This window comes from Anolis carolinensis, chromosome 2 (assembly GCF_035594765.1).
Source record: "Anolis carolinensis isolate JA03-04 chromosome 2, rAnoCar3.1.pri, whole genome shotgun sequence".
NCBI lineage: Eukaryota > Metazoa > Chordata > Lepidosauria > Squamata > Dactyloidae > Anolis > Anolis carolinensis.
The window spans coordinates 268,608,897-268,634,345 of NC_085842.1; the positions used below are offsets into that span (position 1 = coordinate 268,608,897).

The 25,449-nt window shown below is 39.2% G+C and overlaps 1 protein-coding gene across 3 annotated transcripts in view; it reads right to left on the minus strand.

Annotated features, from left to right (window-relative positions):
- camk4 (calcium/calmodulin dependent protein kinase IV) overlaps positions 1-25,449 on the minus strand; it is a 138,111-nt gene that overhangs the window by 36,497 nt on the left and 76,165 nt on the right. For all 3 annotated transcript variants that reach the window (XM_062972200.1, XM_062972198.1, XM_062972199.1), the window contains 2 exons: positions 25,362-25,444; positions 10,189-10,261 (listed from right to left, as the gene is read on the minus strand). In XM_062972200.1, the coding sequence (XP_062828270.1) occupies positions 10,189-10,261; positions 25,362-25,444 (156 nt within the window). The remainder of the gene's footprint in view (positions 1-10,188; positions 10,262-25,361; positions 25,445-25,449) is intronic.

Consider the following 25,449-nt stretch of genomic DNA (forward strand, 5'->3'; position numbering starts at 1 on the left):
TCAGCCCCGAATCCAAGAGGACCCCCAAGCTGCGGACCTGCGCCTTCAGGGGGAGTGCAACCCCGTCAAGCACAGGTTGCCACCCAATACCCCGATCGGACTTTCGACTGACCTGGAGGACCTCTGTCTTGTCAGGATTGAGCTTCAGCTTGTTCGCCCTCATCCAGGCCAATACAGCGGCCAGACACTGGTCCAGTATCTGAGGGGCTTCCTTGGATTTTGGTGGAAAAGAGTAGTAGAGTTGGGTGTCATCCGCGTAGAACTCCAAAACCCCGGATGACCTCGCCCAGCGGTTTCATGTAGATATTGAAAAGCATGGGGGACAGAATAGAACCTTGCGGGACCCCACAGGACAATGGCCAGGGGTCCGAGCAGGTGTCCCCCAGCTTCACCATCTGGGAACGCCCCTCTAGGAAGGACTGAAGCCACTGCAGAACAGTACCCCCAAGGCCCATCCCGGAGAGACGTCCCAGAAGGATACCATGGTCGATGGTATCGAAAGCCGCTGAGATATCCAAGAGAACCAGCAGGGTCACACTCCCCCTGTCCAGCTCCCTGCGGAGGTCATCCACCAAGGCGACCAAAGCCGTCTCGGTACTGAAACCAGGCCTGAAGCCAGACTGCGATTGGTCCAGAGAATCCGTATCATCCAAGAATCCCTGGAGCTGAGAGGCAACCACCCGCTCCAAGACCTTGCCCAAAAATGGAAGTTTGGAGATTGGTCTGTAGTTATGCAAGTTGGTCGAATCTAGGGAGGCCTTCTTTAAGATAGGTCTCACCACTGCTTGTTTTAGAGTAGATGGAAATCTACCCTGCTCCAAAGAGGCATTAATTATTCTCACAAACCAATCAACCAACCCACCACTGGCCTGTTTTAAAAGCCAAGATGGGCAAGGGTCAAGGGCACAGGTGGTCGCCCTCACCGCTCCAAGAATCTTGTCCACATCATCAGGCTGCACAAGCTGAAACGAATCCCACAAGATCGAACAGACAGAAGCCTCGGTTACCTCACCTGGCATTGCAACAAGGCCAGCATCTAAGTCGGAACGAATCTGAGCGACTTTGTCTGCAAAATGGTGAGCAAACTCGCTACACCGAGTTGCCGGGATGTCAGGTGCCCCCCCAGCCTGAGTAATGAGTAAATTAGTTTTAGAAAGCTCCTTGATATTCAGGATATACATGTTCTTTTGAATTATTTACCTATTTCTTAGAAATGGCATTTTAATGAACTTTGGACTGATAACAGATTGGTAATTTGCAATGGGAAGAATCATTTTTTCTACCTGTGATAGATTCAGTGAGAAGAAGATGTAACAATGCTTGCAATGTCTGAAAGAATGGCACACATATAAAGTTTATAAATGGACTTATATTTGGACATTTGGTCAGCTTTTACAGAAATGTACAACAAATGTGGGTATTTTTCCTCCTTTTATATTGTTTTTCTGTTTTTGTTATATTGGAACATTATTGTATATGACTGAGATCACTTTTAATACTTCCTTAATTTTTAAGAAAGCTATTCAAGAGGTTGAACTTACTATGGGATAAAGACTTCGTAGTGTTTGGACTAAACTGAAAGCAGAATCACTATCCCACTGACGAGGAAGACAGCAGCTGCTAAGTTGCAGTTTAGAGAGGGAGATATTTTCTGATATGTTTTGCCTATGTTTTGGGAACACCTTCCTGTCATTGCTAACATTTCCCACTGAAGAGCCACAGGTAAGTTTCCAAACACTCTCCCACCACACATACATTCTCTGAAAACCAACTTGAAAAAATACCTGACATATTATTTTTGCCTCCTTTTTGAAGTCGGCATGTACTAGCATCTAAAATCTGACAGTACATAGTTATCATTTATATCTGACAGCATTTAATAGACAGCATGTAATGTTAAGTAGTAGTTTGGGGCTTCATGAGATCTCACATTTGCTTTGATTTTGGCAGGCTTCAATCAGAAAAAAACCTTTAAGTATAAAATCTTGGAATTGATAATTCTGAGACAAACACTTCACATGAATTTCAATGCCACATTTAAAATTTGAGTGGTTAAATTACAAAACTAAGTGAATCTGGAATAGGGTTGTTGCATGTCTTTCAGGCTGTGTGGCCATGTTCCAGAAGTATTCTCTCCTGACATTTCGCCCACATCTATGGCAGGCATCCTCAGAGGTTGTGAGGTATGGATAAACTAAGTAAGGAAAGGAAAGAATATATATCTGTGTAGAGTCCAGGGTGTGGCAAGAGTCCTTTGTCACTGGGAAGCCAGCATTAATGTTTCAGTTAATCACCCTAATTAGCATTGGAAAGGTTTTGTCCCTTGCCTGGGGGCATCCTTTGTTCAGTCATTAGCTGTCCTCTGCCCTCAGAGTGTTGGTTCCCATCTACAGTTTTGATTTTAGAGTTTTTTAATACTGGTAGCCAGATTTTGTTCATTTTCATGGTTTCTTCCTTTCTGTTGAAGTTGTCCACATGCTTGTGGATTTCAATGGCTTCTCTGTGTAGTCTGACATGATAGTTGTTGGAATGGTCCAGCATTTCTGTGTTCTCAAATAATATCCTGTGTCCAGGCTGGTTCATCAAGTGCTCTGCTATGGCTGATTTCTCTGGTTGAATTAGTCTGCAGTGCCTTTCATGTTCTTTGACTCTTGTTTGGGTGCTGCGTTTGGTGGTCCCTATGTATACTTGTCCACAGCTGCATGGTATCCGGTAGACTCCTGCAGAGGAGAGAGGATCCCTCTTGTCCTTCGCTGACCGTAGCATTTGTTGGATTTTCTTTGTGGGTCTGTAAATAGTTTGTAGGTTGTGCTTCTTCATCAGCTTGCCTATGCGGTCAGTGGTTCCCTTGATGTATAGTAAGAACACCTTTCCTCTGGGTGGATCTTTGTCTTGACTCTCATGGCTTGTTCTTGGCCTTGCAGCTCTTCTGATGTCTGTGGTGGAGTATCCATTGGCTTGTAGAGCCCAGTTTAGATGGTTTAGAACCAACACTCTGAGGGCAGAGGACAGCTAATGACTGAACAAAGGATGCCCCCAGGCAAGGGACAAAACCTTTCCAATGCTAATTAGGGTGATTAACTGAAACATTAATGCTGGCTTCCCAGTGACAAAGGACTCTTGCCACACCCTGGACTCTACACAGATATATATTCTTTCTTTTCCTTACTTAGTTTATCCATACCTCACAACCTCTGAGGATGCCTGCCACAGATGTGGGTGAAACGTCAGGAGAGAATACTTCTGGAACATGGCCACACAGCCCAAAAGACATACAACAACCCTGTGATCCCGGCCATGAAAGCCTTCGACAACACATTGAATCTGGAATATTTTCTTGGTCAGAGTTCAACACTGGTACACATATGACCTGGACCTATGAACAATGTTGGTCAGTACTCTTCACCTTGACTAGGAGGAGGTTGTCATAAACTGTTTCAACTGGAGATATCAAGGACTAATCCTGCCATTACATGTATACAATTATGTGCACTTTGCATAGTAGAGAAATCACAAGTCCCTACTCTAGTCTGCAGTTAATCACAATCCTTTTTTATCATTAATTCTAAAAATGTAGTGAGCATATTTGTGTTTTAAACATCTGCATAATACTGCAGTTCAAGGAAACTGTGATTTGCAAATGATTAAAATATAGGCTTTTGTCCAACTGGCATCACGATGTTGATAGAATGCTCTTTATTTCAGCAAACATATTGAGGAGTAGTCATGTTTTCCATGCAGCAAAATAAAACCATTTTGAAACTATCAATTTTCAATTTTGTTGTACTTTGTTTTAGCAGATGCATTCATCAGCATAACACAGAGGGTGTTTCCGGACAGTGCCAAAATCCGCGTTTTATAACTAAGGCAAAATAATAATAATCCTGGGACCTGACAGCAGGTTCACGTACAGATGTGTCAGTCTCGTGATAATGGTCCCTTCTCATCTTCACAGCCTTCCAGCAGAAGTTTTTTTTAAAAAAATCTCTCTGTTATACGTTGGACCGTATATGCACATCCACAAATATGCTAATATAAACACAAGCAGATTTGCATGTGTGCATATGAGGTCCAGCGCATATCGGACCTCATCGGAGGGACTTTTTTAAAAAACTTCAGTCTGGTTTCACTCTTCCCCCAATTTTTAATTCAAACTTTGTTTTAGATTATGAAGTGTAAAATAAAGAGTTTCAGAGAATTCTAACTGCTCTCCATCTGTTGCACTACGTGTGTCCAGTTGACAGCCCAATCAGCTGTTCAAGGCTTTTAAAAAGTGCATGTGTGCTGCAGCAGTCGACACAGGGGAAGGGAAGGAAATCACGTGTTTTTCATGATTGCAGGGATATACAGTCATGCAAAGGTGCACATCTTTCAGGAGGAATCGGGTTTTAAGCACACCTTTTAAACATGTGCCTTTTAGCTCTTAACCCAATCTCTCCTGCACTTTGGCTAAATGTTGTTTAGGATCGGGACATCCGTAGAGATACCAAGGTGCTTGTTTATAAAGCCATTGTCCTCCCAACCCTGCTCTACGCTTGCAAAATGTGGACAGTCTATAGACGTCACACTCAACTCCTAGAGCGTTTCCATCAGCATTGCCTCAGAAAAATCCTGCAAATCTCTTGAGAAGACAGGCGGACAAATGTCAGCGTGCTGGAAGAAGCAAAGACCACCAGCATTGAAGCGATGCTCCTACACCATCAACTCCGCTGGACTGGTCACGTTGTCCGAATGCCCGATCACCATCTCCCAAAGCAATTGCTCCACTTCAAACTCAAGAACGGGAAACGTAATGTTGGTGGACAGGAAAAGAGATTTAAGGATGGGCTTAAAGCCAACCTGAAAAACTGTGGCATAGACAATGAGAACTGGGAAGCCCTGACCCTTGAGCGGTCTAATTGGAGGTCTGCTGTGACCAGCAGTGCTGCGGAGTTCGAAGAGGCACAAATGGAGGGCTTAAGGGAGAAACGTGCCAAGAGGAAGGAGCGTCAAGCCAACACTGACCAGGACCGCCTTCCACCTGGAAACCAATGTCCTCAATGCGGGAGAACATGCAGATCAAGAATAGGTCTCTTCAGCCACCTAAGAATTCACCCTCAAGTCCCCATAACTAGAAGACCATCATCCTCAAACTACGAGGGATCGGCTAAGTAAGTAAGTGTTTAGCCACCACCATCCCTTTTAATCCGGTTCCTTATGGGTTTTAGAGCATGTATATAAGGGCCCTTGGTTAGAATCAGAAATATAGCCAAACAGTGGTTCACAATATAATGTACATGATGCAGCATTGTGACTGGGGCCTTTATAACATCTTTCACCAACTTGCTGCCTTTAGGATGTGCTGAGTTGTTATCATCCTTCACTCCACACTCAAGTTAGGGAAGCTACCCTAGCATATCCACAATCATTATTATTGTGTTAATAATGACACTATATCATTCCTAGATCATTGTGAAATTGGGCTCCATAAAATGAATAAAAGGGTTTACGTATTTATTTATTTATTGTGTCAGAAGAGAATTGAAGGGACAGTTATAATGTATTTAAAAACACACAAAGTTAAAAATTTGACATTATACTAGATTTCCTTTGACTAGAAGCTGGCCACTTTGAGTGCCTCTGGTGTCACTATGAGAAGGTCCTCCATTGTGAATATGGCAGGATTCAGGCTGCATTGTAGTAAGTGGTCTGTAGTTTTAGTAAGTGTTCTGTGATTTTGGGTAAGACAACAGAACAAACTGCATATCCATTGGTAGTCAGCTATATATTACATACCTATAGTACAGTAACTTGGATGTTCAATTTGATGTCAGATAAACTGGGTAAAAAAAAACCCAAAAAGAGTCCATGGCTTGGAAACATTGTTTTTGGACTACACCTCACACAAACCCAATAGACATGCTGACTGAGGGAATTCTGAGAGCTGCAGTCCAAAAAGGAAAGCCTTTCTAGTTCTGATGAGAGGATGCCATTTATTTTAATTAGCTACAGTTAAATTTGGGCTGATTTATAATTCATAATTGCCCATGACATCAATCATCTTTTTGAAATCCACATTTTATTAACTTTTCTTACATTAGGAAAAAAACATATGAAGAGAAGGAAGTAATTAGGCAGCTATATTAGATGTCTATCAGTTCGGTATGTCCTCACATGAGTCACACTATTTCAGTTAGCATATCATGAACCGGTTCTAATGAACCTCATTGAAAGAGCAAAAGAAGACCAATTAGTTCTTTTATCCTTCAGTTCCTACTTAACAGAACAGAGCATTCTAGCACTTCAAGACCTGACATATGTAGTATAATCCACTATATAACCAAAGCAATGGAATTAAAATGAAACATAAACCACGTCACTGAGCAATTCAACTTGGGGTAAATGTAATGGGAAGGTTATGGTATCTGATGGTCTAATTCCTATGCTGATATTTTTTTAAATACCCAAATGATGTTTCTTTGTTCTAGTGTTCTGGACTATTTTCTGGCAATTCCATGCACCACCTGCAACAATTGATTCTCACTCTCAACTGGTTTTTTTTTTTCCATTCTGAAACATAACAGAACAACACGACCCCCCTTCTCATCTCCCCTTTTCTATCTTTTTTTAATGGAGTTATAGAAATATAGTTCACCAGTGAAACACATCTTCTGCACTATAACACAAAGACTGGAATATGCATAACTCACTTTTGGTTTACTGTGGAAAGCAATGACCACAATCCCCTCTACAAATACACCTTTTTAATGCCAAAATGGACTGAGTGGATGTGGAGGAGGTAACAATAACCAACAAACCCCAGGCACTATATCATAAGAACTCATGTTTTTAAAGACTAAGATGGAAGAGCCTATTCTGTTGTTTCACATTCCAGAAAAAATGTTTTTAAGGTCTTTCCATGGCAGCTTCTCACCCATCCAGAAATTAATACATGCATTTATTTCCAAAGTAATGCTTCTTATTTAAGGCTCAACCATTATGCTGGAAACTTAGATTTTAAAATATTGTTCATGTGGAAGCACTGAGCATTAAAGGGTAAGGGACAATTCATCTTTAGTGTCATCCAAGTACCCACTGCATGAATAAAACACGAGAATGAATAGGAAAATTCCCTATGATGACTTCAGAAGCTCCTCTACTGATTATAACAATCTGTCTAAAAAACTGGGATATATCTCTGACCAAAGGATAGGGAAAAGTCATTTGGAACAACGGCCTAGGTCACCTTGGGAAGCTGTGATTGAATAAAAGTCTGTGTGTTCTTCCACCGGATTCTCCTTCCTCCATTTCCAATCAGTCCCAAGATGTCCTCCCCACCAAAATCTTCATATGTTCCTTAGTCCTTTGCAGTCCACAGCCCATCTCAGCCATCCCATTCCACCTTTATTGCCACAGTGTGCCTAGAACAGTCTACCAGCAGAGTGTGTAACCAAGACTGAAGCTCTTTGACTAGGACAGGCATGGGCAAACTTGGGCTGAGGAGGGAAAGGAAGGGGCCTGAGGCTGTTAGGAATTGTGGGAGTTGAAGTCCAAAACACACAAAGGGCCCAAGTTTGCCCATGCCAGGTCTAGAACAAGCCTTTCTCAGAGAATATGGCATAAGTTATGGCTTATTCCAGCAATATTTCACAATATAGCAATTTCCTTAGATGTGTTCAGCTTGAAAAACCACTGGTTGGCTTTTATCCAGCTAAGCATTCCGCTGTACTATCACAATGCCTTGGTTAATAATTATTTTCTTAATATAAAATTCTATATTAAAATTAAAGGTAAAGGTAAAGGTTTCCCCTGACGTTAAGTCCAGTCATGTCTGACTCTGGGGGTTGGTGCTCATCTCAATTTCTAAGCCGAAGAGCCGGCGTTGTCCGTAGACACCTCCATGGTCATGTGGCCGGCATGACTGCATGGAGCGTCGTTACCTTCCCACCGGAGCGGTACCTATTAATCTACTCACATTTGCATGTTTTCGAACTGCTAGGTTGGCAGGAGCTGGGGCTAAACAGCGGGTGCTCATTCCGCTCCCGGGATTTGAACCTGGGACCTTTCGGTCTGTACGTTCAGCAGCTCAGTGCTTTAACACACTTCACCTTTTTTTCCTGTGTCAAGAACGACTTGAGAAACTGCAAGTTGCTTCTGTTGTGAGAGAATTTGTCGTCTGCAAAGACGTTGTCCAGGGGATGCCCAGATGTTTGATGTTTTACCATCCGCATGGGAGGCTTGTCTCATGTCCCCGCATGTCCCTGCATGGGGAGCTGGACTCTGATAATTGTATAAAAATTCTCACTGCGGATTCTTTAATTACTGTGGGATCTTAAAGATATGAGGGATTCTTTAGTATCAGAATCAGAATAAAATTTGCCCTCTCAAAACTGGTATGCAAACAACAGCCTACCAGCACACTGAAATTTGTGCTTTCCCAGATTACATTATACAGTTTCCCAAAAATAAACTAAAATTAAGAATACAAATGTATTTATTATGTAAATGTGTAAATAAAAAACTGTACATTTGAATTTGTACAGGAAAATACACTGTATAAAGTAAAATTGTAAAAAAGTGTATATTGGGAAAATACATAAATTAATTTCTAGAAAATATACATCAAATCTATCTGAATTTTCATGCATATTTCAAAAACTTAACAGAGCTAAACTAAAATGAATTCAAAGGGAGGACAAAGAAAAACTCAGGTCCCTTTCACACAGCTGGATAAAATCCCACAATATCTGCTTTGAACTGGGATATATGGCAGTGTGGACTCAGATAACCCAGTTCAAAGCAGATACTGTGGGTTATTCCGCCTTGATATTCTGGGTTATATGGCTATGTGGAAGGACCCTAAGACCATTCCCCTGGGAATGGAACGAGGCTGGGAGGGTGGAGGGGTGTCCTAGAGAAGGATTTTTTTTGTTAATATTGGTCCTTCATAAGAACCCAGTTATGCAGGCCTGATTTATGCAGTAAGCATACTCCGGCTGGGACTAACAACTGCATTTAGGCTTGTGAGACATGTAAACACCCAGACTTTTTAATCATATCAAAAGGCCAGACTCATTTGAAACTAGCAGGCTTCTGCAGTTTTGCCATAAAATTGTCAAGTTTTACTAGTTTACTGATAAAAAGCTCCCCTAGGAACATTCCTCAATGAATCAGTCATGACTAATACCATACAACGGCGTCAAAAGTAATAGACATACATAACATTAATGAAAACAGGTATTAATAAAAAGTATCAAATGTTTCACCTTCCAACTTCCTTGGTGATGTTTGTTGGAAGATAGTGTCAATGAAACATTTAATGCTTTTCATAAACACCTGTTCTCAATAATTTTACTAAATTCTACTTAATCAACGCGAGCCTTGTAATATACTTCTGGGATTCAGGTTCTACTTGAAAACAGGGCTATTAGCTAGTTGCTTTACTGAATCATTTATATTGTGTGCATTTTCCACATTAAGTACTCTGCAGGCAGCTGAGACTGAATCTACACTGCCAAAAAATGCAGTAGACCCATATAAGGTAAAGACAAAGGATTTCCCCTGACATTAAGTCTAGTCATATCCGACTCTGGGGGTTGGTGCTCATCTCCATTTCTAAGCTGAAGAACTGGCGTTGTCGGTAGACACCTCCAAGGTCATGTGGCCAGCATGACTGCATGCAGCACCATTACCTTCCCGCTGGAGCGGTACCTATTGATCTACTCACATTGGCATGTTTTCGAATTGCTAGGTTGGCAGAAGCTGGGTCCAACAGCAGGAGCTCACTTTGCTCCCAGATTCGAACCACTAATCTTTCGGTCGGCAAGTTCAGCAGCTCAGTGGTTTAATCTGCTGCGCCAGCGGGGGCTCTGTAGACCCATATAATGCAATTCAAATTGCATTATTTGGCAGTGTAGATCCAGTATGAAAGAGCCACTACCTAATCTCAGTTTTCATTTTTGGCACTAAAAAACCAAGAATGCAGATGAACAGTTTAGAAAGCGAATCCTCTGCTATGATGGCAATCAGTGGGTATCTAGCATGACAATGACATGTCAAACGTTTCACTGATTTTGATGAGTAAATAGAAAACTATCCCATAACTGCAGAGAATTTACTTTCATACCTGTGTAAACATTGATTATGTAAATCATTACATATGAGTGAAATATTCTTCTGAATCTGAAACACAGAATAGTAAATACTTACAGCCACTGCCTCGAGGATTTGTTTCACAGCATCAGCAGCATCCCGTTCACTGTAATACCCCTTTTCCACAATCCTATAAAGAAACCAGATGATGTATTTCAGACTCAAGAATTAGAAGAGAGTATAATGAGTATAACCCTAGGTAAATTTGTCATTAAAAATTAATCACTGAGTAGACACTTCTTACACGCTTTGATGTTTCTTGAATACAAAGCACCTTTTCCTCATAGCTGAAAATAGATTTATTCTAATTTTCAATTAATATAAAAAGATTCTCAAGGCATTGATATGAGTTCAATATAAATAAAATTAATTTGCACAGCTTATACACACTATATGAGAAAGATTTATTTAAAATATAATAATATTTTAATAAAATATAATGTATTAATATATTAAAATTGTATTTTTAAAATGTGTATGATTATCGACTCCAGTATCAGATGGCAGCTAATTCTGCCCACATGCTTTTTCCCTGCTGGATTCCCAGATGCTATGCATGTCCAATGTTTCAAATACTTAGCCAGAAATAAGTCCCATTGAGATTTAAAATTGAAATCACATTATTATGAAATAATGGTGATGGATTTTTAATTATAAGTAGTCATCTGGCATTTCATTTTATATCACAGTCACTGTATATATTAATGTAAATCATTTCCATACATAAAGAATGTACAAAGGTTTAGGTGCCGCAATTCACCATTACTACACTGCTAACTAATCTACAATCAGCTCATGCTTTTCCAATCCCATGCCATCCCAAGAATCAACTCTTAGTTTCTTGCACAATGAGGTTCATATGGGAAAACATGAACCAAGTTGCATGGATATCCTCAAGACTGCAGAGGGGAGAGTGAGCCTGGGAAATGCTCCCAATGAGTATGAATTATGAATTATTTCTGCATACCATCCAGTCGGCACAAGCTCAGCCCCACGTGGAGACCTTTGCTGGCCAAATGGAGGAGAGAGTTCATGGAGCTAATTGCATCTTATGCCCAGAAATACAGCATTCTAGCCTGACTTCCCAGATGGTGTATAAGATTCTGCTGGTGTTCCCAATTTCGGAAAGCTCTGATTGTACTGCCTCAGGTAAAACTGTATGACTGCGCTAAGCATTTACAATATTAATACACAGTTGCCTAGCCAGAAGAAATCAACCTTGCATCTTTTCATCTGGAGCACTTGCACTGACATCAGTGAGTCTGCTGTAGAATAAATTATTTGAAGACAGCTCTTGTGTCTAGAAAGAAATTTTCACCTGTATTCTTTTGAATCAGAAAAAGCTCTTCACAGTTTTATTTTTAAAAGAAAAGTTACCATGTGAACTTACAAAAATATTGTCTCCAAGCTACCGTAACGACCATGGTACAATGAAAATAATAATAGCACAACAACCCTGAACAATCAATTATTGTAAAGTGCTTCTGAGTTTGAAGCACGAAAAAGCTGGTATATAGAGATGCTGTTGCACTTAAGAGTATGCTAATAACACTTTCCCCATATATTCACTTTGCTTCTCTATTGATTACAAAGAACTAAGATATTAATCTAGCTTTACTTAAACAGAAATATTGTTCAGTGCAAGGAAGATTATTTTGATTTATGAAATACTGTCTATTTTAGTCAGTGGAGAGAATCCCAGCAGACCGAAAATGGTTCTTTGGCAGGTCAAGGATAGAAGATAAATATTTTCAGCAGAATTAATTGAACCACAATTTATTTAATGTTTAATTTATTTAATGTTGCTATATATTTTTATAGATCTTGCCACAATATGTCTTGGAATAAATTGTTAATCAACATACAAAATTTATAAAAACTTTTTAAAAAAATACTTTGTTGGGTTCTTTTTTGATACACACTGACTCCTCTACTCTTATGCCAGTGGCCAGAACAACATTTTATTGGTCAGCCTAGTAAAATAACAATCAATAGCTGACAACTCTCCTTGAGCAGAACATGATAACATGAGATACTGGAGGGCACATGAACACATGGAGAAATGCAGCATGTAGCGAATCTTGTTGAGACAATGGCAAAGGAACAGCTCTAATGTGATGACAAGTGTTTCTATAATTATTCATCCTTTCGCAAGTGTTGAATATATTAGATTCAAGATATGCAAGATGTTTCAGCAATGCAAAATATTTGTGGAGTTTGTTTCCAAAAGGAACCAAATCCAAAAAAATTAAAAAATGATTCATAGGTGGCAGGCAGGACATTATTGGCTAGGAGTAGAATCTTATGTACTGTTTAAAACTATCAAAAGAATTCACATTTTCAGTACTTTCCCTTCCAACTCCTGTAAAAATCATTGACATGGATTTGGTACCTCTTGGAAACAAACTCCACATTTATACTCATTGTACATTTACAATGTATGTATGGATTTTTTTATCATGTCAGAAGCAACATACTGCAAGTAGCTTCTGAAGTGAGAGAACTGGCCATCTACAGAGACGTTGTCCAGGGGATGCCTGGATGTGCTATCATCCTGCTGGGAAGCTTCTCTCATGTCCCCGCAAGCTAGAGCTGACAGATGGGAGCTCATGCCATCTCGCAGATTTGAACCGGCAACCTTCAGGTCAGCAACCCAACCTTCATGTCAGCAGTCCCCCCTGGCACAAGGTTTGAACTCATTGCACCACCACAGCTCTTATATATTAATTTGTATCACATATTTCAAAGTTTTAACAGATTTCAACCCAGAAAAAAATGGAAGAGTAGAGTCTCTTCAACCTTTCTCTTTCCACCACTGCTATCCTACAACTTTCACAAACTTCATTTCACTCCACCTGGTTAATAAAATGAAAACTCATCTGAAATGCCTACCATTGGCATTTCATAAGGCTTTCCCTGTTACAAGCCAATCTTTTATATCTGTATACCATTTCAATAGGGTTCACTATTATCTATTGCGAAGATGCAACCACCAAAGACTCAGAGAGGAGACCTTTTTTAAAAAATTCTTTCTTCTTCTTATTCACTTTAGATGGTAAAACAACTTGGTTTATAATATATGCAACAGAGGCTTAGATGTTAGGGGAACAATAACAAGTTTATTCAGGCACAGAGCTTAGTGGTTACAATGTTGTTTCTCACTTAGAGGCACTTTTATTAACAGTTACAATACTAGAATGAGGTGAGTCAAACTTCCTAAAGTGTCACTTCTTTTACTTAAAGTAGTTAGAACTTCTTCCTTTGCTACTTTTAAACCATAGTCACCCTGTGATATACGATCACAGATTCTCTATTCCTTACCAGGACACAGACTACATTAAATAAGTCACCAAACTTATTTTAAGCCGACTCAAAATGAACAATTGAGTCTCCTTGATCCCCTCAACCTAGGATCAATCTTCCCTGTGCCTCATCAGAGCACAGACTGAATCCCTTTTTTAAACTCTGCACTTCTTCAACAAAACGGCAGTTGGCTCCGCCTACTTCTCCATGGCAACCAGCCTCTGAGTGCTGAGATGCAATAACTGTAATACTTACCCTTTTAAAACACAAACACACAATTAAACATAACATCTGTAAACCAAAAATTCATACTTCATTACACCCATGGTTTCACATATCCACATGAAGTCCAGGAAACTATCCCCTGTGTATATGACAGCCGTACTGTACTTCCTGAACTATTTCCTCACAGAAGTAAACACATAAGTAAGACACCAGAATAAATAACAGATAAGATAAAAATGAGTTTTAAAATTACACATACATCCTTAGAAAGAGAGCTTTGGGAAAGGGTTTTAATATTTAGCAGTTTAAATGCTAAAATTAACTGGCTAGAATTCATTGGCTACAATGTCATTAAAAGTATTTTTAAAGAAGTAATTGGACATGATGCAACAGCTGGGATTACATATAAGGAACCTTTGCAGATAGGATTATCTTATTCCAGCCTCTCAAATCTAGAAAGCAAATAAGCATATTATGGAAATTATTATCATTATGCACAGCATTAATTTGCATTCTAATCACACAAATTCAGCACATTAGTTGTTACATTTTTTCTGTCATTGTGTTTCCGCCTTGATACCATTTTAGTAGTAATTAATATCCTGGGAAAAGTAATAGTGTAATGCTTTAAATCACAGACTTGGAACAGACCGGACCAGCTGCAAAGTCTTGTTTGTCCATAGAATTTATCAAGGGACCTTGGATTATCATCACATCTCAGTAAATCTATTTTATAAAACTGTGAGAATTAATTGCCAGGGAAAAAGCATGTATAGTGGCTGGCTATGAATATAGTCCTGGTGTAAATAATCACTATCACCAACACCTTTTGTTATGCAACGCTGTTTCTAATGCAACTGTATTTTCAACAAAGCACTATCGTTTTTATGCCACAAAAACCATTTTCTGGATTTGAGATCTTTTGCCTCGAAAAGGTAACATTTTTCTAACTATTATTCTTTTTCAATCTTTTGCAACTGGTGATTTTGGAGGGCCTGGCTACCTGGACAGTTGGCATTCTGGCTTTTCCCCAGAATCTAAATGCTGGATTTTTCCCAGAATCTAAATGCTGGATTAATTTTTTTCAATGTATTGGATATGGATATTATGCAGGTGGGTGAAAAAGTTTTGCCTCCTGTGTCATTAAAACATTATGAATGAACATATAACAGCAGAAGTTGCTACAGATCATAGCCTGAACTGTCCTTTATACAAAACTACAGTTCAACATAGTCATCATCAATTTGTACACATTTGCGCCATCATTCAACCCAGGCATCAAAACCATTTTGGAAAAATTCAGGGTCTTGCTTCGTGACCCATGCTTTTAAAGCTGTTGTAACATCATTCAAGTCATTGAATCTGAAACCATGTAAGTTATATTTTTGGACCTCTGAAAGACAACCTACGTGGTTTCACATTCAATGATTTGAATGACGTTCAAACATTTAAAATCATGGGTCAAAAAGCAAAATCCTGAATTTTTCAAAATGGGTAAACAATGGCACAAATGTGTACAAATTGATGGTGACTATGTTGAATGTTAGTTTTGTGTAGAGGATAGTTCAGGCTATGATCTGTAGCAACTTCTGCAGTTATATGTTCATTCATAACGTTTTTATGACACAGGAGGCAAAGCTTTTCGACTCATGCTTGTACAATAAACATCCAAGTTCCTGCATTTTAATAATTGGACATACAGCTTCCCTTGCAGCTTGTTCTGTTGCCCAACCTAAATCCTTTTATTCATTTATGGAGGCCAGTTTCTTCAGTATATATCATTATAGAGTCCTGCTGGAGGACTTAGAGATTTCTAGAGATATCTTCTCTCAAGTAAAAGGCCACAATTTTTGTCTGTGGTTTTCCTACTTTCGTGGGAGTCCTTGGTCTAGGGCCCTTCCACACAGCCCTATATCCCAGAATATCAGGGCAGAAAATCCTACATTATCTGTTTTGAACTGGAATACATGGCAGTGTAGACTCAGATAACCCAGTTCAAAGCAGATATTGTGGGATTTTCTGCCTTGATAGTCTGTGATATAGGGTTGTGTGGAAGGGTCCCTAGTGACAGTTGAGGCCTGACTATTGATTTTCACTTGGGGCTGTGAGCAGGTTTTTGCCAAATAAATCTATTAATTTTCTGTTCTGTTCTGATATTTTTTTTCTGTTTTAAAAGTATTTGTATTGACAAACACCATCTTTAATATCTAAAACAACATATAAGTTACAATTATACAAAACAACCACAAAAGCAACAAAATGGATACATTAATCTAAATATAACAAGAAAGAAAGACCTGGAAACAAAAATGAGTTCCAACTTTCTAATAGATAATTATAGGTATTAATATGTCTTATTTCCTCTATATTAACTGTTAGGTTATTTATTTATAATTATCGTATCAGAAGCAAACTGAAGGTACAGTTGTAATGTATTTAAAAACACAAAAGTTTAAGAACTTGGCATTATATTAAATGTGCTTTGACTAGTAGCTGGCCACTTGGAGTGTCTCTGGTGTTGCTATAAGAAGATCCTCCATTGTGAATGTGGCAGGACTCAGACTGCATTGTAATAGGTGGTCTGTGATTTGTTCTTATCCCCCACCCGCATGTCATGGACTACACTTTGTGGCCCCATTTCTTAAGGTTAGCTTTGCATCTCGTGGTGCCAGAGCGCAGTCTGTTCAGCGCCTTCCAAGTTGCCCCATCTTCTGTGTGCCCGGGGGGAGGGGGGGAGTCTCTCATTTAGTATCAGCCATGACTTGAGCCTGCCTCTTTTGGGCTCTTGCTTGCTGAGGTGTTCCTGCGAGTATCTCTCTAGATCTTAGAAAACTATTTCTTGATTTAAGGCGTTGGCGTGCTGTCTGATACCCGAACAAGGGATGGGCTGGAGATGTCACTGCCTTGGCCCTTTCATTATTGGCTGCTACTTCCCGGCGGGTGTCAGGTGGTGCAATACTGGCTAAACAGTATATTTTCTCCAATGGTGTGGGCCGTAGACATCCTGTGATAATGCGGCATGTCTCCTTAAGAGGAACATCCACTGTTTTAACGTGGTAAGATGTATTCCACACTGGGCATGCATATTCGGCAGCAGAATAGCAAAGCGCAAGGGCAGATGTCTTCACTGTGTCTGGTTGTAATCCCCAGATTGTGCCAGTCCGCTTTCTTACGATGTTATTTCTAACACCCACTTTTTGCTTGATAGTCAAGCAGTGCTTCTTGTAAGTCAGGGCACGGTCCAGAGTAACTCCCAAGTATTTTGGTGTGCTGCAATGCTCCAGTGGGATTCCTTCCAAGTTAATCCTCAGGACTCAAGATGCTTGTCTGTGAAAAGCACACTCTGCGTTTTAGATGGATTAGGAATCTGCTGGTTTTCTCTGTAATAGCCAATAAGAGCACCTAAAGCTTTGGAGAGCTTCTGTTTAGTCATTTCAAAGCTCCCTGCTTGGACGGTGATGGCACGATCGTCAGCATAGATGAAACTCTCTGTCCCTTCTGGCAGTGGCGGTTAGGTAAACTACATATGATTTAATCCTACTATTCTTCAGATCCCTATATTAATATCCTCCCACCCCAAAAGTTAAGGTGTAACAATATCTTACTAACCTTTCCTTATAAATAAGGCATAATACATCAAGGTAATAATTGCTCTGTTCTGATAAATGCTTTTCATTTATTTCCAATCTTTCTCACCCTATATTAAACCTGAATCACATTAAAACTTGTTTAAAGAAAGTCAAGGTATTGGCTTATAGGAAGATTTAGGGAGGGGACTCTGTTCAGGCACAGAAATTTTCAAGGGAATCAGAATAGCAGGGAAGAGGAAACCACAAATGATGGGTTCTTAACCAATTAGGAAGACATGCATATGGCAGGTTGCTTCCATGCAGGTTAAAGGCCCATCTACACTGTAGAAATAACATAGTTTGTTGCCATTTTAATTGCCATGGTTCAATGCTTATGGAGGCATAACTTTACAATCTCTTTAACCTTCTCTGCCAAAGAGTGCTGGTTTCTCAACAAACTACAATGCCCAGGACTCCACATTATTGAGCCTTGGCAGTTAAAGTGGTGTCATATTGCATTAATTCTACATTTATGCAACATATAGTCTTTAACCGAACTTCAGTGACTGTCCACATGTATCCTGACTTGAAGTTACATTTCATTTTCACTCTTTCCTAAAATAACTGGTGATGACGAACAACAGGCAGGTGTTGGATTTAATTTAATAACGTCTGTGTTCTCCTGCCTGACATCATCTCTGTTTGGTTTGTTGCACCTTTATGCGTAATCTGCCATGTCTAGCAGCTGAATTTGCATTACTTTTATGCACAGGCTTCATTCCATGCTCTCTTGGGTTTAGTAGTAAAAAAATAAAAGTTTATGTAAACCAGACGAGGCAACTAATGGCCAATTTTGTGTCCCTTCTTTACTTCCTGGCTTTATTTAATGCTGCTGATGTATAAGTGTTTAAAATGCCAGATATTATTCTACCTGTGTTTACAATAAAACATATTGAAAAAAAGTGTTTAAAATGGCTGGTTTTTTTGATACACAGATAGCTGCAGTTTTGAAACTACTATTAGAAAATGCTTACTTACACCATTATTTCCTGTAATGTTACCCGGTTCTACTGTTGCTCAATAGACTGGATTATATCAAATATATTGTATCAAATTCTTTCCAAGGACTAAAGGCAGATATTTAGCTCAAAGTTAGAGACCATCTACTATGCGATCCCAGTTTCAGTTCCCAGTAGTCCTATCCCTAATACATCGCTTTGCTAAATGTGAAACCAGAGGATTGGGTTCTCCTTCTTAAAGATCAGAAATAATGCTATCCTCTACTTACATTTTTCCTGACAGCAAGTTTGTTTTAGAATTTCTGCTAAAACCAGGAAACAACTGTTGATGAATCTAAAAAGCATTTTAACTGACATAAAAAGTAGTTCTTCAAATGGGGGAAAGACCAAGTGAAATGTTTAATATTTAATCAGACATCATTTAGGGAATGGCAGCTAGCCAATCTGGCTCTTATTTCACAAAAGAGTGCAAAAGTATACTTTCCCTGAAGGACACACAGGACTCATTAGGGTGCCAGTGCCAATGTTTTATGAAGTTGCTCCTCAAGTAACAAAGTGGTCTGCATTTTGGAGCATGACAGTCAATAACTATAAAAATAGAATGAAGCCACATCATCATTCTTGTTGTTGGCCAAAGTCCTGTTGTTGGTTTGATCCAGAGTAGACCCATTAAGCACATGGAACTACAATAAATGTTGACTTACCAAATCTACTCTAGTTGAGACCAAAAATAAAGACTGTGAGCCTTTCCGCATGCAAGCCTCTCGTTACCACTATCCCGTGACATGGGAGAGTGGCTCATTCCTGTCATGAAGATGGGCAACATTAAACAACCACTGGCATGGCATAATTGTGTGTGCAAAGCCACATTTCAAGGTGGGTGGCACAACTCCACCTTCTAGCTTTGCTACTCCCCCATTATTATTTTTTTTTCAATTTCTTCTTCAGGGAAGAGGAGTGGATGTCATTACAGAAGCCTGGGGACTTCATCACACAAGGTAAGTCCCAGCACCATGGCACAATCTGGGGATATTAAAGGCCACGAAAAGCCCAATGGCTTCATTGTTGGGCGGTGCTCGATTGGCAACAATGTCTGTGCCAGTTCACCGTCTCCATGTGATAAAGTTTTTAGGCGTCTGAAAGCCACTCTGATGATAGTTTCTGTAAATATGCTTTTGCATACCCCAATTCACTTCAATGCACCTATGAATGACAAGTTTTATTTTCATCTACACTTACTGTAGACAGCTGAAATGGATATAGAAACTACCATTTCAAAATTAACATTTCATTGAAGAAAAACAAGCTCTCTCCCAGTTTGATTTCTCCATGCATTTATCATATAATGTATGTTTCTGTCAACACCAAAATATTTAAAATGCATTGTCTGAAAGGAGTGGTTGAATGGTTGACAGGATAGAAAAGTAATGCAATTTATACATTTTGTATTAGGGAAGATCCTAAAATACAGGCATCTTAAGATACACGAAAATGAAATAACATACAAGGAGTTTCCAGTACCTATTGTATCTACATGCATAAATCCTCATTACCATCTTGCTGTTATATACTTAAACCAGCAATGTGGGTGTGGAGGCTTTTCCCTAGTCATGCATGTATTAATTTGTTTTATTTTTTATTGATCTATATTTTTCTGTGTGCTACTTTTTTATTGAAAACTAATATTTTTAGAACATGCATACTGGAATATGACATGTATTGGAATTTGGATGATTGGCTGTACAATTTGAATAGAACTATATGCAAAATCTCGCAACATAATGTGATTAACTATTACCTGAATGATAAACATAGAATCATAGAATAATAGAGTTGGAAGAGACCTTGTGGGCTATCCAGTCCAACCCCCTGCCAAGAAGCAGGAAATCACATTCAAAGCAGCCCCGGCAGATGGCCATCCAGCCTCTGCTTAAAGGCCTCCAAAGAAGGAGCCTCCACCACACTCCAGGCAGAGAGTTCCAGTGCTGAACAGCTCTCACAGTGAGGAAGTTCTTCCTAATGTTCAGGTGGAATCTTCTTTCTTGTAGTTTGAAGCCATTGTTCGGCATCCTAGTCTCCAGGGCAGCAGAAAACAAGCTTGCTCCCTCCTCCCTATGACTTCCCCTCACATATTTATACATGGCTATCATGTTTCCTCTCTGCCTTATGGGTTATGGTATTAAATATGGCTTATGATATCATAAACATGGCTTGTGATATTAAATGCCTGTACACTGTAGCTTTAGATTACTTGGAGAGTATAATTTACTGATATAATTCAAAATCAGGATTTTAGATTTGTTAATTACTATGTCCCTGAACACTCTAGTCATTGAATTCAGAAGCAATGAAAGACTAACAAGCTTAAAGCCTAAAAATTTGCATCAAAACAAATACAGTTGGATAAAAGCTGCAAAAAATAGAAAACAAAATCACCATACATATCAGTATCCAGGAAATCTTGAAGCAATAATAATAATAATAATAATAATAATAATAATAATAATAATTTATTTATAACCCGCTTCCATCTTCCCGAGGGGGCTCGGAGTGGTTTACATGGGGGCCAAGTCCAATCAACAGATAAACAGTACAACAAGTAAATCTTCCCTTTGGTAGGATAGACCTTTTTATCTGTATCTGTTATAATTTTTGGAAACTACTGCAACTTTCAGACTCCAAAGAAGGCAGGAACATAGCAATGGTCATTATCATCACCACCACCACCACCACCACCATCATCCATATGGTGGGGAAAAGACTAATTTGGTTCCCAATGGATTCTAATCTCCGTAAAGGAAAACACATAGCACAAGGAAACATTAACACATATTGGGGTCTAGGGAAGAACTTGAAAAAAGCAGTTGTCCATTAAGATGTATACAATCCTAGCTATTTCAAGGTTTAATAGTAATCACCAGCATCTTGCATAGGCCCTGGAAGTGAAATGAAGGTCAATACAGATGAGAAAGAATCATGAAATGAACTCTCTGCAACCGATCTCAATTAAAATTTGGACCACATTTTTTGCTAAGGAACCCCCAGATGTAGCAGATTTGCTTTTAAAAGCAGCAAATTATTGGTTACATACTGTTCAGTACACAGAGATATGGGCCAATGTAGCATGAGTTTGCTTTCCGATTATATAGCATTGCAATCAGAAGGGAAAGTGTAAGAATTGTAAAAGGTTCAAAATGGGCTCATTTTAAAATGCGTAACTCATGCTAATAAAGCAGCTCTATGCTTTCTTTTTGATTAGATATTCTCTTTCCCATTTCCTTTTCCCATCAACCATCCATCTGTCCCTTGTATACCTTCCTCCCTGCAGACTTGGCCACATGTACTTACTGGCAATCCTCCTACATTCATCTCCTAAAGCTTTCACTGTTAATAACTTGCTATTGTGCTGTCGACCTTCAACTAATAATAAAGCTGTTTGACATCTAACTAGAGTGTTTGTGTGAACTGTTTAGTATTGTTGGTATTGAGCTGTGAAATTTGCCATCCACAATCCACACAAAATGTTATCTTAGGCTAAAATAGGCAAGAGGAAAGGACAACACAACCCCTTTTTGGCAGTCTCCCTTGCCCCATAGGACACTGCCAAGTGTCCCCAAATCTTCCAGGATAGGTTTTTTTTAATGTTCAGGAAACATTTTTTTCTTAAGTGGCCAAAGTTACACCAAAAAATCCCCAAATGGATTTTCTAGTTCCCCTATTGAAACTCGAAATCGTCCGAAACAGAAAACAGAAGTAACATCACAACACTCCCAGTTTGATGAAAATGCAAAAGTGCAGATCCCTAGGACATACAAAAACTGCCCGCAACTGCCAAGCCAACCATCTAGCCTCAATCTAGGAAATATTGTATGTGACTCACATATGGAAATTCTGAAAAAGGGCAGAACTGGAAAGATGTATCATTGATTTTTCTATGGTACTTTTATCCCACTCTTCTCCCAAGGGATTCAGAGTGATGCTGGAAAAAAAGACTTCTACAGACACCCTGTATTGTACAAAGACATTTGTTCCTAGTGCAGATCAACCCTGAGCTTTCCCTAGGAACCAGGATGGCTAAACTGAGATTGTTGTAGTTTGGATTCTCATGTCTCACTGGGAAGGACAATAATGCTTGGCAAGGTAGAAGGCAGTAGGAAAAAAGGAAGGCCAATTATAGGTAGTTAGATTCAATCAAGAAAGGCACAGCCCTGAGTTTGCAAAACCTGAGCAGGACGGTTGATGTTTGAGAGACTTGGAGGCCTCTTGTTCATAGGGTTGCCATAAATTATCATCTAACAGTCTACATATAAAAAAAGATGAACCCAGTTGGAGAAACAGCTCAGAAAAGTTATACAGTAGAATCTCACTTATGCAACCTTCGCTTAGCCAATGTTCTGTATTATCCAACACAGTCTGCCTTTTAGTACTCAATGTTTTTGTAGTCAAGGTTTTCAATACATTGCAATGTTTTGGTGCTAAATTCGTAAATACAGTAATTACTACATAACATTGCCGTGTATTGAACTGCTTTTTCTGTCGATTTGTAGTAAAATATGATGTTTTAGTGCTTAATTTGCAAAATCATAATGTAATTTGATGTTTAATAGGCTTTTCCTTAATCCCTCCTTATTATCCAGCAATTTTGCTTATCCAATGTTCTGCCAGCCCATTTATGTTGGATAAGTGAGACTCTACTGATTAAAACTACTATTTGGATAAATGCGAAAACTCTGTCTATATATTAAAAGACCTAGGCTCATCAGATTTTTATATAAGATGAATGCAGTGGTTCTCAAGTTTTAGTCCTCCAGATATTCTGGACTTCAGCACTCAGAATTTCTCAGCATTTATTGGCCAAGATGACTGGGATTTTAAGCCCCAAACACCTAGAGAACCATTGGATTACTGTATGGACATCCAAAACACCGATTTTGTACTTCTTTTTTAAACCAAAATTTAGAGAGAAATACGAAAACTATGAGGGGTCAGTGTGTGAGAGAGAACAGATATCACTGTTACCATTCTTTAAAAATAGAGTTTCAAGAATGACAAGTTATTTTTGGATGATCATAGTCTGATTGCATGGGTGGATCACTATTGCAAGAAGATGCCAACACTTTACAGCTAGCCATGGTGTTCAGTGGAATTTGACACACATAACTGGAATGAAAATAGCTTCCAACGAGATACCAAAAATCTTGTAATTCTGAGAAAGAAACAAAGATATGCATGACACTGGCAAAATGTTACCCAGGTGCTGGTTTGAGAAATGATCATATTGTACTGAGGCTAATTCAGGATAGATACCAATTTCACACCCATAAAGTTGTGCAAATTGGTTTTGGTGCAGTTTTGGCCCCCTGAAGCTTTTTAAGCAGTAAGTCCATCCATGTACAAAATGAGGTTATTAGTGCTTCTGGCACTAGGGACTGCAATTCTTATATCTTAACAGAACAGAAAGAAATTTGAACTGAGGTCTATTACATGAGGCCCTGGCCTGTAAGCCAATTTTATTATATAACAGACCCCACTTACCACCTCATCACACAGGCAAAATTGCCAGTCCTGTGACAGTTTCACCTAACTTCATGGTTGGAGCCCACCGGATTCTATCAGACGATGTAGATCTACTTCCAGCGAAGCTCTGTCCCTGAAGTGAGTTGAAACTGTTGTAAGAGGTTTCCCGTGTTCTCACTGCAAACCATGGCTAGAAGCCAGGCGGCTACACTACCCTCCAAGTGATGTGGTAAGGGGCAATGCGGGAGATGTGGGGCGATGGGTTCCCCACACTGGATTCACCACGATCCATGGTGAATCCCCCCACTATCACCCACAATGTGGACCTCAATGTGATGAGATCCTTTGAGACATGTTGAATCAGCCCAAAGGCCTAAATAGTTTGCCATTCTGTTCACGCAATGTCCAGCCCAATGTACATGGAAAGTCCTGTCTGCAGCTGGACAAGGACATCTTCCTTCTTCCTCACATGCCCCAGTGAATGTTATTAAGAAGCATATTTCCTTAAAAAAATAATGATTCGTAGCTACTGAAGGCCCCATCCTGCCCGATGCTGTCCAATCTTTTTTTAAAAAAAATCTGATTTGGTAGATTTTATAAGGGCTGTGCGAAAGAAAAGGAAGCCATTTCTTTACATCACTAGATGACTTCTAGGTTCCAATATTATTAGGTAGAATATCACCTACCTATCCACATTCTCTACATCAGGTATCACAGAATCATAAATTTATAGCATCATAGAGTTGGAAAGGATCACAAGGACCATTTAGTCCAATGCCCTGCCATGCACTCCTGAGAGATGGACATCCAACCTCTTTGAATCTCCAAAGAAAGAGAGTTTGCCATCTTCTGAAGCAGTCTATTCTATTGTCTAGAAGCTCTGGCAGTAAAGAAATTTTCCTAATGTTTAAATTAAAACTATTTTCTTGTAATTTGTATTAGTTCATAATCCAGTCTCAGAAGTACTATATGAGCTCACTTATTCTTTTCATATTTAAAGATGACTATCATGGCATCTCTTAGTCTTCTCTTCCACAAGTTACATACCCAATTCTCCAGTCTGTTCCCCTTTTTACATATTTTAATCACAGTCCCCTTTCTTCTCACCCCTTTTCTAAGCTGAAAACCTCTGAAGTATTTTCTTCATTAACAGTTGTGCCTGCCTCTTGATCACTTTTGTCATTGTCTGCACTTTTCTCAGCTCTCATATTTCGAGGTATAAAGATAAGAACTATTCACAGTTTTCCCAGTGTGATAAATTGCATAAAGCTATTATGATATTGGCAGTTTTATTTTCCATACTTTTCCAAATGTGCCACAACACATCTTCCTTCTTCACAGCAGCTTCACACTGAATCAATATTTTCATCAAGCTCTCCAGCACAAGTTTTCAAATTACTTTCCTAGTCAGCCATTACCACCTCAGTCCCCTAACAATATATAGACCATCTTTCTAGTATGGCTGCAGCAGTAATTTCCTAACATCCTCAGACTTTGGATTTCTCACTCATCCAATATAAAACTACATAATAGTCTTTGTTATGATCACACATATTACTGCATATGAAATGTACAATTGTTTCCACACATCACCTACCTGTCAAACAGCTCTCCTCCTGTGACGAGTTCTAAGACAAGGCTGATTTCTGCAGGCGTTTCAAATATTTCCTTCAACTTTATCTGAG